The 16,712-nt window shown below is 32.7% G+C and overlaps 1 protein-coding gene across 1 annotated transcript; it reads right to left on the bottom strand.

Annotated features, from left to right (window-relative positions):
* Positions 1-8,223: 8,223 nt before the first annotated feature.
* LOC126676838 (senescence-specific cysteine protease SAG39-like) lies at positions 8,224-9,905 on the bottom strand. Its single transcript, XM_050371135.1, has 2 exons — positions 9,410-9,905; positions 8,224-8,913 (listed from the first exon to the last, which is right to left on the bottom strand). Exons 1-2 carry the CDS (start codon positions 9,831-9,833, stop codon positions 8,321-8,323), a joined length of 1,017 nt encoding a protein of 338 aa, XP_050227092.1. The 5' UTR covers positions 9,834-9,905; the 3' UTR covers positions 8,224-8,320.
* Between the last annotated feature and the right edge of the window lie 6,807 nt (positions 9,906-16,712).

Below are 16,712 nucleotides of genomic sequence, written 5' to 3'. Positions count from 1 at the left end.
AGTTATGCCTGACTTGCTTAATCCATTAGAAGCTGAAGAGTATGCTTCTGTTTATGACATGGATAATTAGATTGATGTGATCAGATAAGAGGATCTAGAGAGATCAATGGGAGACATAGATGTTATTGACGACATTTATGATTCAGTGTCTGAATCTTTTGTTATATCAGCCTATATAGGGTGTAGGCTGGAAAAAGATTTAAAAAAAATAAACCATCTAAGGAGTATTCAGAAAAGGTTGGATCATTTCCCAAGTCAAAAGTGGGGGAATGTGTATGCTAATGAGAAGCAAGAGGAACAGAGTTTTAATAGGCTGAGACACTATATGAGAATGTTCACGAGGAAGGATCTACCAGTGGAAGCCTATGCCATAGAGTTCACTAGAATAAGTGAAGAGGTTCCTGGATTGATGAAAGATGGAGTAGGGGTTGATGAAAGATTTTCAAGAGGCTTGGATCCAGAGTTCGAGGAACTGCTGGCGGAGCAATCTGACTCAGTGATGTATTTGGCTGGACAAGCTAGGCAGATTGAGCAGCGATTGAAATAGTAGGTCTGAAGCTGAGTGGATCAACCCTTACTTTGCTCAGCGAGGGGAAAAAGGAAAACTTGTGCGCCGATGCGGATGAAGAAAAGGTCTGATGATTCGAGAGGCATTACTGCCTCGACAATCATCTTTAGGTAACATTTAGATATGTGTCTTATGTTTAAGTAAGTATGTTTATGTGTTTTAGTATGAAATACTAAAACTAGAAAAAATAAAGTACAGATATAGAATATCCTTAAACAAGAACACACATACTAATGAATAATAACTGTTAATAAACAGTTTGACGATGAATAATAACATAAAAGATAAATGTTAAGTAAAGAACAATAAAGCCTAATTGAGGATTAGGAAAACCTTGAAATGGCACAGATTAGTAGTTTGAAAGAAACTTGTTAAAATTTTGTTTTACTGTTTGAACGTATAATTCTGCTCAGATGCATTAAAGGTGCATGTTGCGAAAATCACTATAGAAGAAGCATACCTGAATTTTATATATATCATATATATATACATAAAATGATTTTGATTTGGGCATGCATCATATATATTGATATATCAGTATATCAAAGAAAACTGAATTAAGATGAAAACTCCTTGGGGATGAGAGATGTCATCACCTTGAAGCACAATTGTATGAAAAAGGTTTTGAACTGTGAATTTGAGAATTCACAATTTGTTTGAAAAGTGAGATTTAAAAAGGCCTGCCGGCAGGGGCAAATCATTATTGTCTCAGAAGGGACAACTTGATTTGTAAAACAAATTGATTTGAAATTGTTGAGTGCCAGTGTACGCGAGACAAAACTGTATTTGTTCAAACGAAAACCATGTGATAGTGACAAGGTAGATGGGAAAAAGGGGATAAGGAATAACGGTTTTTATTGTAAGAATAAATAATAAAGATCTAAAATTCTAATGTTTCATACCGAGACATTAAATAGTAGTGAGAGTATGGGAAGAGTAGAGAGAGTAAGAATCTACCTTCTTACTCAGGAATATACTGATATAAGTCTAGTGATGAACATTTATGGTGAATAAAAGTTCGAGAGTATACAATAGAAGATTGTCACGATTAAGATAAGAGAGTAGGATCTAATTGAACACGACTCAGTTTGTTTGACTTCAAGTAACTATATGTGAACAAAGTCATACGCACGTGTTTGATTAAACAGATTGGAGATTAGTCCTACAAACAGAGCAGATGTAAGTAATGGACATATCTCTTGAATCCATACAAGTGGTTAGATAAATCTTAAATGTATAAGTCTGAGAGGAGTAAACCTCAACACTCAAATGATAAACAACAACGAAACATCTAAAAGAAAGATGGCAAAAAAATTGTGAGTATTCTCAGAACCAAGTAGATACAATACTATTTCTGATATGAATAAGAAAAGTAATGAATATGTTAACAACTGACGGAGTTGTCAAATCATGTTAACAGATGTTCATTAAGAAAGTGATTATTAAATCATAAAACGAATAAACAATATACTAAAAACAATATATCAAACCTTGAACCAACATTAGATAAAGATGTTATCAAGGTGTAATGGAGATGGAGATAATGATTTGAGGAGTAAGTTTCAGATGTTGTCTGGAAACTAACAGGGTATAGTAAAACCCTAATAACTTGTGATCGAACCGTTAGATCAGTTTGATATTGGGATATGATAGTCTCAAGACGGTTATTTAAGTTTTAGTCGTTGCGATCGTCAAACGTAGCATTAGAAGATGCTTGATGATGGAAGCATTATTGTGAAACTTGCGTGAATTTTTGCAGTATGCCAAAAGTGGAAGCGACAAGGATGAGAAGTGTAAACTTTAATTAACTTGAAATCATCAACATGAGCTCCATATATGTATATAAATGGGTTTGAAAACTGTGATGAGACAGCAATTTCAAAAGATGAAATTCAGAGAACCTAGCCTTATGACTGTGAGGTCTTGGCTGGCTGGTAACGGAATATACATTTAATGTACATGTATTTTTAATGTCGGACCAGAAATGTGTAAAGTATGGCCGACTTAAAGTGGGAAAATGTTAAATGAACATTTTGTTTTCAAAGTGAAATGTTTTGAAAACATAGCTAAAGTTAATAGTCAATTAATTAAATACGAAAGTAACAGCTATAGTACAGTTATGATAACTGTTAGCTGTGAACAAGGAGAATATGTGTATGGTGAAGAGGTTAAGGATTATATTTAACCTTAGAAATACTGAAAACTAGTGACAAGAGTATAGTTTTGTGGTGATTGTGGAGTAAGTTGGAAGGTGTTTCATGGGAGATGATTAGGTTATAACCTACACTTACACCCATACAACCACATCATTAGTGTGAGAAGAACCCAGTTATTCAATCTATAACAGGAAGTTACTGTGGATTGATAAGGAATTAAGAAACATTTAATACAAGGTATAGAATCATAAGAGAGGTAAAGGATGATTAGTCAGTTTTTGGAACAAGAGTCCAAATAGATGAAGAGGGTAAGGTTAGAGATTAAAATATTTAACCAACATTACCCTAAAGTGATTAAAAGATACGAAAAATTCATAATAAGATTAAAAATCTTAGTTATAAAAAGGTACATTATAATGTACAACCAATAATAAACAGTGAACTAGAAAGTTCAAGGAGTAAAAGGAAAGAATACAAGTATGGCTAGTAGCCAATTTCAATGACGATTTCGGAAACCGAAAAAAAATCGGATTAAGTTCGACTCTTCATGGAAGTTGTAGATTGGATGTCAAAATATAAGAGTATGAAATAATATTTGGAAAAAGACTGGTTTAAATGCTTGGTTAATTGGCTTCAATAACATCCATGACGACAGTTTTGCAGTCTTTCAAAATTAGCACGAAAATACAATTTTGAGGTCAATTTCTGATACCTTCGAGAAAGAATCTCAACTCGAAGTCTCAACAGAAGTTGTAGAACGCATTGCCGACTATAAGAATACCAAATTTATTTGGTAAGCAGACGCTTCGAGATGAGCGATCCGGGTAGCCGAAGTAGGCTCGAATGAGAAGTAGTGTAAGGGAATAGCCGAAGTTAATAAATACCAAGATTTCTGATAACAGAAGTCAAGGTTATAGGTTGAGAACCTATAGGTGAAAGTGCAGTGGGATGAGATAAAAAAATGATTGCAAGATGTGAGATACAGTCAAAAGAGAACTGCAAGATGCTAATATAAGCATTCGTATACTAGTAAAGAAAAGTATACGGTCTATAAAGACAAGTAGAGTAGAGATAGAAAAGTTGATAGACAAAAGGTAGTCAGTAAGTTGTGCAAGCTGTGCCATAGATGACAGCAGTTATGCCACAGACGGCATCAGTAGTATTTATGCTGTGAGAAACCTAGAAAAAGGAATAGAAAGAGTATTCTTTGGCTGTATAAGTAAAAGAAGAAGTATATGTAAATTCGAGGACGAATTTATATAAGGGGGAGAGAATGTAATAACCCGTAAAATTAAAGGATAAAATATTGCCACGTGTCTAATATTTTATTAGACGGGAGTAAGTAAATTAAATTTTAAGATAAATTTAATTTACAAGTGTTCCTAAAAGTATATTGTGGCAATAGGATATCAAATTTCAATTTTAGAAATTTAAATTTGGATATTTATATAGTTAACGGGGATAATATAAACTTATGAATTGGGTGCAGAATAATTCATAAGTCCCGTGCGATTATTATTGGTGTCAATATTCATAAAATATTTTAAAAAGGTTATCGTGAAAATTTTATAAAATTTGGGAATAGAAATTTTATTAAGCGCGTCCAATATAGGCCTAATAAATCGAAAATGATTTATTAAAAATAAAATATAAGTCGGATGTTAGATTTTTGGGTAAATTTTCACGAAATTCGGAAGTCGTTTCCGTTTAAGCTACGGACGACTAATTAAGAAGTTGGTTTAAAGTGCATGATTGAGCTAGTCCTAAAGAGCACTTTAACTATTATTATAGGGTTAATTTCATATAAAATCACCACCTTTACACGTTTTTTTCATTTTAATCACGTCCTTTAAAAAGTGTCAAATAAAATCACCACCTTTCATTTTTTTGCAAATCTATCATCGATGAGTAAAATTCGATGTCTTTTTCCTTCCAAATAAATGTTTTAATTTGACTAATGCTCTATTAACACACAAAATACATTTCTCTTACTCTTTTCTTGTTGATTCCGGTTGTTAAGGCAACAAAGATACACCGAATTTTCACATTCGTAATAGATTTGCAAAAAAATGAAAGGTGATGATTTTATTTGTCAATTTTTAAAGGATATGATTAAAATGAAAAAACACGTAAAGGTGGTACTAACCCATAATTATATATTTGTGTTTTGGGTTCAAATTATAACCCAGGATTTCATTTGCTTCATTTAAGCAAATGAAATTGAGCTGCTTAGCTCTCTTCAGCTCGCGAAACATAGGGTTTCGCGGCGATCCGTCTGTTTCTCGATTATAACTTCGTTTATTCAATGATTACTCAAGTAATCGAGGTATTAATCCCGTATTAAACGTTTATTTCAATATATTTCGAATATATATTCATTTACAAACGGTTACCGTATCGAACGATTGAAATTTACGTCTGAATTGCGTCTGGATTATGTTAATGTGAACTAGGACGTAATTATACACGTTTTCACGGGCATTCCGAGCACGTCAGAATGCCCCCGGAAATGCGGTTTCCAGGGGCTGGAAACCGGCTGCACGAATGTGCAGCCTAGTTGCTGCACGAAATGGGAGGAGGACTTTTCGTGGGCTTTTGCCCTATGGGTCCGACGTAGTTTCATTGACCCAAAAAACATTTAAAAACGATATTTATTTTAAAAATAAAATGAAAAGATATTTAAACCTAAAACAAAATACTTTTATAAAGAGATTTTAACAGTAAGGTTAAACGTTTAAAAAGGACCTTAAAAGAGTTAAAGTCGGCGTTTAAACGGTTTAAAAGATTTAGCAAACGATGTTGCTAAATAATTAGTACACGACTGTGAATTGTTTTGGCAATTTGGCAATGAAGTCTATACTATTAAATGATTTTAATTAGGTATTGCTATAACTAAAATGACTTATAGAGTGAAATCTAAACGTTTTCTCGAGGTGAAAACGGTTTATATGATTATTAAAAATAAAGAGATCATAAGTGTTATGTGTTATGTGAATTGTATGATAGTCTAAACCTTTGTTCCCAGACCTAGATGTTTACACCTAATATGAGTATTAATATGTTTATCTTGTGTATTTTGTATGTTTGATCCGACTAGCTGTCCAGCAGTCAGAACAGGACTCAGGGGAGCCTATCACACATACAATAGGGCTAAGTAGTAACTTAGCAGTACTGTGAGTTTACGTGTTTACTTTTGAATATCAGTATTCAATTAATTTAAATCCATAAATCGTAGTAGTATAAACTAGCCAAGAGAGATACATTGGAACGAGCTACCTATTGGGTGGCAATAGGAATGCGTGATCACCAACACTGATTCTAGATGTACTTCTGTCGAGGTATAAAGGTATGTCTGTCATGTTAAGTTATTGGGAAAGTGAATGCCCTGACTTAACGGGTAAACCCTGAGACGGCAGTAATACGGTTACGGTCGCAGGTGAAACCGCGATGGCAGAATCTGATTACGGTCCAGGTACCAGATATACAAAATTGGACAGCAGTGATTCAGTTCACGGTTTTTATTCTGTTGTCTATAAGCTCGTGAGATGAGTGTGTCTGCTAGGACAATTATGGACTAGGGTTTCATATGAATCGACGTAATTGGTCATATTTTATATATAATTGTTTTATATATAAAATGCGATTTTGGTATTTATCTGTAAACTGTCTACTCACTCGGAAATATTTATATTTCTGACCCCGTTGTTGTTTCCCTATTTTCATGCAATGAGCTTTGAGGTCAGTCGAGCTTTCGCATCCCTTCTTTTGACAGCTCTTCTTTGGTAATGTACATAGGATTTTGTACTCTTAGTATGCTGCAATAGTATAAGTGTAATATGCCAGCAGCCGTGCCACTAATCCTTTGTTTAGATACTCTAATATGATCTAGTGCATGTGTGTACCTTTTAGGTGGCTGCTTAGTGGCATATTGTATCTGATTACCGAGTCGGCCTCGTGTGTTTTTGTGAAGGTCAAAAACAGTATGCTTTATATACGCTGGCTAAGTGTAACCGGTCCGCTGTGTATTTTAATATGTTTGATACCACCGTTGCGAGACACAAGATGTCCGCATTATTTTATTAAACATATTAACAGTGGCGTGTGGTTCAGAACGGGGCTGCCTCTGTGTTAAGGCAAGCGAAAGATAAGTCCCTGGTTTCCCAATACTTACACGCCAGGTTTTCAAAAGGAAGCAAGGGTTGAGATAATACGATTATCCAACCAGTACTTCTAAAACCAGATTTCGCTTATATGTGTATTTTAAAAAATGTGTTTGAATTAAACAAGAAAAGTTTTAATGGTATTTTCTGAAAACGAGTCGTTTGCGAGGTACGATCCAGTAACAATATTTGCGAAGAATTTCTAGAGGTTCTAGACTTGCTACGGGTTTCGGAACAACCATTCCCATTCTTTAGTGCCGGTCGTGACTTGGATTAGAGTGGAATTCGGATCGTGACATCGACTCACGATTAAATCATTAGGAAAACGTTATTCATGATTGTATTTGTTGCTAGGAAGTATCAACCCTCGAACCTTTAAACGTATTTGCTTTAAGCCGTTATTGTTATATTAGCTTTTCTTTTGATTGCTAATTGTTTAAGTTTGATTATTGTTTGTTATTGTTAATTGTGTGGTTATTTTATCTAATTGTGTAAATTTAGTTGTTAATCTTTTCAAATTCCTTTAGCTAAACGAATGAAAGTTATAGAATGAAATCGGTGTGTTAAGTCGAATTGTCCTTTTGAGATCGATATCCGTCTTACGGATTATACTACTTAAAGCGAGTACTTGCGGTGTTGAATAAACATACACCGTCTCTAACCCAACTCTAAAATAGAATATGACCTCACCGTATATAGTAAATTAACCTCAATCCAACTGTATAAACCTACTATATTTTACAATTTGGTCATTTTACTCTACATATGAAAAGTTTCAATATTCATTTCTCGATAATAAACCTGTTCATGTGCCTGGATTTCAGGCCCACCCACCTAGACCGGTCTCCATAGGACTAGGCCTAGGAAATATGTTTTTCCTCTAACCCTGATCTGAGTCTGAGCAAAAAAAAAAGCTCGTTATTTTATGGGCGGGTTCTAGTAGGAGTAGAAATGCTCCTATTCTTTAAGTGTGTTCCCTTTACTAATTGTGTATTTGTTGTTGCAAAACACTGACCTTGAGGAGCAACGCAAATTGTGTGGCACTCTATCCAAATATTAGTTGGTAGTCATTTATAGATTCTGCTTGCTATATTTGGTTTTTATTTTAATTAACTCTTTTTTTATTAATAATACTCTTGGTTGTTGGAAGCGGGATGAAAATGTTAAGATGATTTCAATTTAATTAGTTGATATGGTTATGTATGTTTTCTAATTTATTATTTATGGCCATTTATTAAAAAAAGGAATGATATAAAATTAATTAATTGGTTTAAATGGTATTATAAGTTAATAGTGCGTACTTCTATTGAAAGAAAAATTAATTCAATCACACTCTCAATTATCATTCGACCAAAAAATAATTTATTGCTAAATTGAATTGAACTAAATTAATAAAAAAAACTTATTACTAAAACGTTAATAATAAATAAATAAAACTAAGCTAGTGGATATGAGCAATCTGTGGCTATACCACAAAGACCTTCTTTGGACTGTACATTTCTCTCCATTCTAATAAACCCTTTTTCTCCCCATTTCTTCCCCCATGAATTCTTCACTAGCCAATATTTCGCTGCAGTATTACTATGGCCATATCCGACGGCCAAAACTCCATGATTTACTTCAGTTCCACATGTTCCTCTATAAACACCAGAGGAGTAAAATTGAAACGTTGTGGAACCTGCATCGATTGAGACAGCCACCGGCTGATTAGCCACGGCCTTCATCAAATCTTCTTCGCTGTTTGCTGGAACTTTTTGGTACCCGGTGATTGTTGCCACGTGTGAAGTCACCTTTTTCGGGTCGCATTTTTGGTCAACTCCTTTGTATGGGTATTTAATTTCACTGGTGATTCCACGATTGTTTATGATGAACTTGAAAGCATCCTCCATTGAACCGCCTTCACAACCTTTGTCTTCGCCTTTAATGTCGCAATCTACAAGCTCTTGTACTGATAGAGATGTTAAATCATTTTTTGTAATTTTACGAAGTCCTTCTGTTGCTCCAATGGCGGAGAAAGCCCAACAACTTCCTGTTCATACAAAATGTGTAAGCTAGATTAATTTTAATTTTAATCTATTATTTTATAAGGCATTAAATTCATGGTTTAAAATAATTTTGTCATTTTAAAAAATAAATATTAAATTTTTAAGGAACTTTAATTTTCAAACTAAACTGGACTTATCGGTTTAGTTTGATTAAGTTTTTGTACATTCTTATAGTGCTACTGACATAACGACCAAAGTGATAATATATTATAAAAATATATTTCACTAGGTCATCATATTTATATAGAAAAGTGACAACATATCACCATAGGAAATATTAATTCAAATATCAAATATAATTTTTATATGAATTAAAATTTTAAAATGTATTCTATATGATTGTCGTGTATCAGACCGAAAAGTGACAAGATTACAATCAAAAGTATTTAGTGCCAAATTGGAACCTAATAAAATTACAAATTAAGTAAGAAAATGATATGAAAATAAATAAATGTTGGATTTCAATATCACATAACTTACCACATGTTCCCTGATCTTTGACACTAGTAACAGCATGTTTTTCTGTCCAGTCTATTGTAGAAGGTGGATCAGTAACATTTTCATACTTAAACGGTGTCGTTGTCAATGCCATTAATGAATTAACAGGTCTCTTATAAGCAGTCCATGAAACTCTAAACTCTTCATTAGTTAAATCAGCAAACTGGTTAATCCCAAGCTTATATGATTCCTCACCACCAGCATTAAATTTCTCAATGAACTCAACATTGTTCTTGAATATCTGAAATCTTTTTAATTTCTCTTCATCATTCTTATAAGACTTTCCATACTCTGCAAGCCATTGATCATGCCTTTCCGTGATTGTTAACTCATGAAGCTTGCGGGAGGTACATTGATTAGCAAAAATGAAGAAGAGCGCGATCGATAAAAATCGAAGTGAAGCCATTTTTTAGTACGTAACAGCTCAGAGAAGTGTTATTTTGAAAGGTTTTTGAGTGTACTGATATTGTGTTTGAGTTAATCATAAGTTGAGTCTTAAATAGATGTGAGAACTGAAATATTCAAAATGTAAGATTATAGTTATGTGGGTAAGCTCCAATAATAGAACTGATATGAAACTTTCAAAGTGTGACATGTTTGAAAATGAATGTTATGAGGTTTTTAACAATGAAATTTTATTAATTAGATTCTTGTATGTGGTGGTGAGGATCAGATTTATTTTTCAGACTGTTACATATTTACAAGTGGAAATATTAATGACAGTTTGGCAAGAATTTAGGATGAGAGATTGTAGGTAAGTGGAGAAATTGTCTTTATTAACATAGTGCAGTGTTTGTTTTTTATTAAAATCTTAAAAAAGTAATATTTTAGAGACGATGTTAATTCTAATTAATATTTTAAAAATATCTCGTTCAATTTGATTTTGTATTTTTCATGTCAATTATATATATATATATATATATATATATAAATTTTATTTAATAATTTATAATTCGGTATTACTAAACAAATTATATTCCAATTATTGAAAGATAATTTAATACTATTGACAAGGATGAAAATAATACGATGTTTTTAAAACCGGATCGGAGATCAAACCAGCTTTACACGAAGTTTCTAATTCAACAGGTTGAACTTGATTAGCTCAGTTTTTTTATTTAATAATTATAAATTATTTAAGTTAAAAGAAAAATATACAATTTCATAAATAAAAAATATAAATAAATAGATAAAAAATTTATTTTAAAATGTAATATTGTAACAAATGATCGATGATCAAGAGTATGTAGTAGAATAATCACTCTGTATGACAAAGAAAAAGATGGTTTTTTAATTTATATAAATAATGATTATTAAACTAAAAATTATACAATCAAATTTTATAAATAATAATGTATTGAAATTTTTAAATAAAATATATTATTAAAAACTTGTGCAAAATAGAATTTTAATTATTCAATATTTAGTTGTATAAGAAATAACTATTTGTATGAAAAATAAAAAAAATTAATTTCATAAATAACTATTAATTAATTAAAAATTATTATATAGCCAAGTTTTCTTTTACAAAAAGTGGCAAAAATCTCCATCTCAAAATTTCAGCACTAAAAGTAATTCATAAGGAGCGTACGAAAAATTACGACTTAAGGAGGAGGCAAAAGAGTCTACAAAAAAGGAAAAACATAACATATTAATATAAAAATTATTATTGAATTTTATTGTGTGAAATGCTATTATAATAACTAATATCTAAAAGTAAAGTAGATTCTTTATTAATTAATATATATGATGAATCTAAAATTTATTAATGATTAAATTTATTAATTTATAATTTATAAAACAACTACAAAAAGTGTAAAATTAATGTGTCCATAAATGTTGTTTTGAAGACTGATAATAATTTTATATAACAAAAATTTAACTAAAAGTATTCACATCACTAAAAGTCTATATTTATTATACGCACTGTACTCCCCACGCTTGACAAATAAAAGTTATCTTTTTTCTTTTTATTTTAGCATAATAATAAGATAATTATAACAAGACTGAACACGAAGCTTGATCGAGCTGCAATGTAAATTTTGTCAATGTTTTTAAAACCGGACCGGAAAGCAAACCGGCTTCATCGGGGGTTCACGGTTCGACCGGTTCAACCGGGTTGGATTGGATTGGATCGGATTTTATAATTTTAATAAATAAAAATGATTTAAATTAAAAATACCTAATTTTATATATAAAAAAATGATAAAAAATTTATAAAAATTTATAAAAATTTATTTTTAAAATTTTACTATGCAAAATATATTATAAGTGATCAATGTTTAAAAATATATAGAATAATTACTTTTTATGAGAAAAAAGAATAATTTTTTTATTGTCAATTAAATTAAAATTATACAATTAAAAGTTATAAATAAAAAAATACAATGATATATTCAATTAAAATTAATTATTAAATTTGTGAAGTGTAATTAAGTGTATATGAAATAATTTTATTGTATAAGAAGTTAATTTTAAAAAAAAAAACATAGAGAGATTATTAATTATAGTAGTCAAATTTAATAAATAAAAATGTGATAATTTATTTAAATAAAAATATATTAAATTTAATTGCGTGAAATTTATTAAGAACAATAAATATTTTAAAAAATATATAGAATAACTAAATTGTACTATATAAAAAAATCTATTAGTATATATGAGAGAGAAAAAGTAGTGGATAAGAGAGAAAAAAAGTTGTGTAAGAGAAAGAAAAAGAAAGTGTTATGTAAGAGAGAGAAAAATAAATGTGTTGTGTAGTTGAAAAATTGACAGATGTGTAGGGGACCATAAATTGGACAAAAAAATAACTTTTCCACTCACTTTTTAAAAAAACCGGATTCATCCGGTTTTGGTCAGAAATCGGATTTTTCCTGTTCAATCCGGTTTCTGACCGATTGTTTAGCTATACGATTTTTACACATAACCGAACCAGATACCCGACCGGTTTACGGTTAACCCGGTCTGACCGGACGGTCCTGTCTGGTTTTAACAACATTGAATTTAGTGGTATTCTACTCCAATTGTTTTTATAAATTTCTAGTGAGTGGTCATTTTATAGATTATGCTAGTCACTTTTGTTTTTTTATGTTTCTAACTTTTTTTAATAATAATTGTAATTATTAAAAGGGTTTTCGTTTTAATCACGCAGTTTAAATTTTTTTCATTTTCATGCACGAATTAACACTTTTTCTCAAATTCATACACGATGCTGAGATATCGCGGTTACATTGGTGTAATTTGCTGTGGTGGAGGTTATTTTACTCAAATGGACATCACTAAAAGTGTTGAGGCTCTCTTTCTCTTTCTTCTAGGACCAAATTTTGCCACCAATCGATCAGAAGGTCTGACCACCTCTGATGTTGAGGCTCCATTGCTTTTCTTCCTGGGTTTAGCTGGTTTAGTTGGAAGTGTTGGATCCTGTCAACATTAAAAGTAGTTAGTCAAGTTCTGTAATGTTAAAGTTACGAAATAAATAATAGGCTGTGTAGTAAATATTACGCTGTTAGGACATCCCCTTGCATTATGTTCTGGTTCACTACATGTTTTGCATTGCATTACCCTTCCTACCCTGCTAACTTCTCAACCTTCTTTGCTTCGTGAATGTCTCTTCTTCTGGACCTTTTTGGTCTATCTGGCATCCTCCTGTATATAGGTGGCTCAAGAGCTTCAAGTCCACTTTCTGGCCACATTATCTTCCCTCTAATAGGCTCCAACATAAACTGGTAAGCTTCTCTATATTTTTCCTCTTTATACCAGTCATGTACATACTCCTCAGGCTTCGCACTTTTACTCTGAATTCCTGCGATAGCATGCTGGCAGGGTATACCACTGAGGTCCTACTCTCGACAAGTACAAGTACCCCTTCTGAGGTTCACAACATGCTTATCATGAACATCATTCACATTGGAGATCTCATAGATGTGCTCCTCATTCCATATCATCTGCCAATTGTAGGACATACTCTTATTCCTGTCAAGCTTTGTCATTGCTCTAGGGCATATGTCACTTATCCAAGTGTTATAAAACTCCCTTTTCACACGCAATCTAGTCATAACTTGAACTCTGATTGCCTCAAGCATACTGATTATAGGCAAGCAGCTGTACAGATCAAAGGAAAATACACAATAGAATAAGCAGTCAAAAATCAATAAGGAAATGAAAGAATAAGTCCAGAATATACCGTGCATCGAGGATCCACCCATTAAAAGTTTCAGCCAGATTGTTGTCAATGACATCACACTTAACAGTTGTGTTGAAGTAAGCTTTACAGAAGGTCTCTACATCATATGAACAGACATCCCTTGCCATCCCAACTCCCATTATATCAAGCTTATTCAGATTTCTTCGTAGCTGTTGTTCAAACGTTGATTTTGCACAAGTCCATAAACCAAGTTTTCTCTCCTCTCCCTTCCAACGTTTAGCCAAAGCAACGTAAACATGGCGTGCACATCGACTGTGCTCAACTTGTGGAAGTTGGTTATGTATAGCCCTCTTCAATCCCTGAAAATAAAGTACAAATTTCATATTTGTCAAGAATTTCCATAAAAGGAATTGTCATTAAAGGAGATATACAAATTGACATAAAAGAATATTTTATGGACATACAACAGACATTGGCATAAAATGACATAATGAAATTTGGCATGAAAGGACATATTTTACATTTTTCCAAAAATAACACATAAAATTTGACATAAAGTGACAAAATTGGCACAAAGTGACATAGAACATAAATTGGCACAAACTGACAAATATATCCTAAAATGGCATATACAAAGGACATATAGAAATTAGGCACAAAATGACTTATAAATAAAGCACATATTTTCATAAATATGAATAAGTAGTGCATTTTACCTTTTGCATATAGCTGATGATCACAACACCCTCTCTTTTCTGCAGATGCAAATCATATGCCAATAACTTTATAAACCAGCCCTAGTTGTCTTAATTTTCAACATGCACCACAGCCCATGCAATAGGGAAAATTTAATTGTTCCTATCGCGCCCAATGGCACACAGTAGCTGCCCTTTGCACAAACACCTCCAGGAAACATCCATCCATTCCAATGATTCTCCTACAACCATCCATCCATCCTTGTTTGCATGCAGCTAGACAGACATACATTCGCTTGAAATGGTTAACTTCAGTTCCATCTTCCCTTGTGCTCCTAATTATGCAAGTAGTCTCTAGATTACTAACTCTAAGTTCCTCTCCATAATCATACAAGCATTTGTATTCCTCTCTTGTTACTGTATCCAAGTCTTGAAACAATCTTCGCTTGATATTCTCGCACATTGTGATACTGACTTTGAGCTTCAAATCTGATCTACATAAAGCCTTTAAGTCATTAAGCTTTATGGAAGGCTGGGATATTAGCCTGTTCCTCAAATGCTTAGCCAAATATTTACTTATTGCCATGCGGTTTGTGTTGGTAATATAGCACTTATGATCAGGAATATAGGTTTTCACCATCAAGGTCTGTGTCTTCCCATCAATGCTTGCCAAGAACTTCTATGGGCAGCCAACATGACATACTGCCTTTATCCTTTTTGTGTCATTCTTGACATAGTGAAAATTCAACCTCTTCATGATAGCATACTTTGTTGGAGCATTCCTACATTCTTCATTATTCCTGAAAATCATGCGCTCACAGAACACATGAATAGATGTTTTTGGATCATACCTGACACTAGGTCTCCTAGGAGGCTTAGGATAAGGATCATCTTCTTTCTCACTGTAATAACTACCTAGGTCATCACTATAATAATAGACACTGCCAGTGCCACCCCCACTATCTATATCTTTACCATATACCTCATCTTCTTCAATATAACTTTCATCGCTGCTATCATCACCACTACCATCAGAATCTATTATATCCTCTTCTAGAGCTGGATGGTCTGACCCAGATTCTACTCCATCATCTCATCCATCCTCTCCATCCTGTTCACCAATCTCTACTCTAGCCTCATGTTCCTGACTACCCAAGTTCCTATCAAATCTGCTTTCATCATGAAAAACCAATTTTCTCTTAGATTTTCTAACATTTTTTCTAGCATGTTGTAGCTCTTCCTCCTCCACATCATCAGTCATTATACTGACATTGACACACACATTGTCAAAAGTTGGATCCCTCCCAGCATCCTGCACCCTGCTAGCCTCAAACACCTCTACATGACCCTCATCAACTACTTGTTCCTGAGCTACTGGTTCCTACACATGGACCTCTTCCCCAGCTTCTTGTTCCTTCTCAGCTTGTTGTTCCACCTCAGCTTCTTGTTGCTCCTCAATAATATCTACCTCAGGCTGTAATTGCACAGGAGGTGGCAGTTCCATTGGGGGGGTCCTACTTGCCATTCATAATGTGCTCTAGATGTATAAAACAGATTCACTCAGAGGCTTCCCAATCATATCATAGAGTCCTTTATGATCAAATATTAGGACATGATTCCCGGAAGCCAGTTTGTCGTATAACCCACTAATATTTGGATACCCCAACCTTTGCACATATGACATGATAACATTGTATGACGGCAAATCCATATCACAATATTCTTCTACCATGGTATGTTTAACACGAATGTACTTCTATCTTGCTGTAAAAATACCACAAAAAAATCACAATGCTAACGTACCTCATTTTTCTGCATGAAATACAACACTACCCTTTAGGGCTACATGCAATAGAAAGCATTGAAAACAACAATTGCAAAAAAGTAGTAAGTGTGACTGTGCAACAAGCAAATAGATAGAACCCCAAAAAGCAGTTACACATTTTAAAGCCTACTATAAATATTTATTCACTATAATAACCACACATAACTCCAAAAAAAAAACCATTACAAAACTAGGGACCACATATTCAGCCCACACAAACAAAATCATATAAATTAATTATGTCCAAGTTAACCCCTGAAAACAAACTTAGATTTTATATAAAAATATCCATTCAATGTTAGTAACCCACTTAACTCCAAAAATAACATTTAAAAACCATATAATATTGATCCAATGTTACTAACAATCTAGTTCTATTATTCAGTGGCATAAAAAATGTAAAGTAATATCAAAACCCTAATTGCAGAAATTTTAATTATTTAAAGTACTAGCAGAATCCTAATTGCACAAAGTTCAGTTACAAACACCAACTTCCAAAAAAGGCATTATGAAACCCTAAATATTGAAATTGGCACAATTGGGGACCACAAATTCATTCCAAAAAACAAATCATAAAAGTCTACCAACCAACTTCAGTGACATTCAATTGTATAATGCGGA

The sequence above is a fragment of the Mercurialis annua genome, linkage group LG4 (genome assembly GCF_937616625.2).
Source record: "Mercurialis annua linkage group LG4, ddMerAnnu1.2, whole genome shotgun sequence".
NCBI classification, from domain to species: domain Eukaryota; kingdom Viridiplantae; phylum Streptophyta; class Magnoliopsida; order Malpighiales; family Euphorbiaceae; genus Mercurialis; species Mercurialis annua.
The sequence above is the reverse complement of the archived record's forward strand: the minus strand, read 5'-3'. Positions and strand labels throughout refer to the sequence as shown.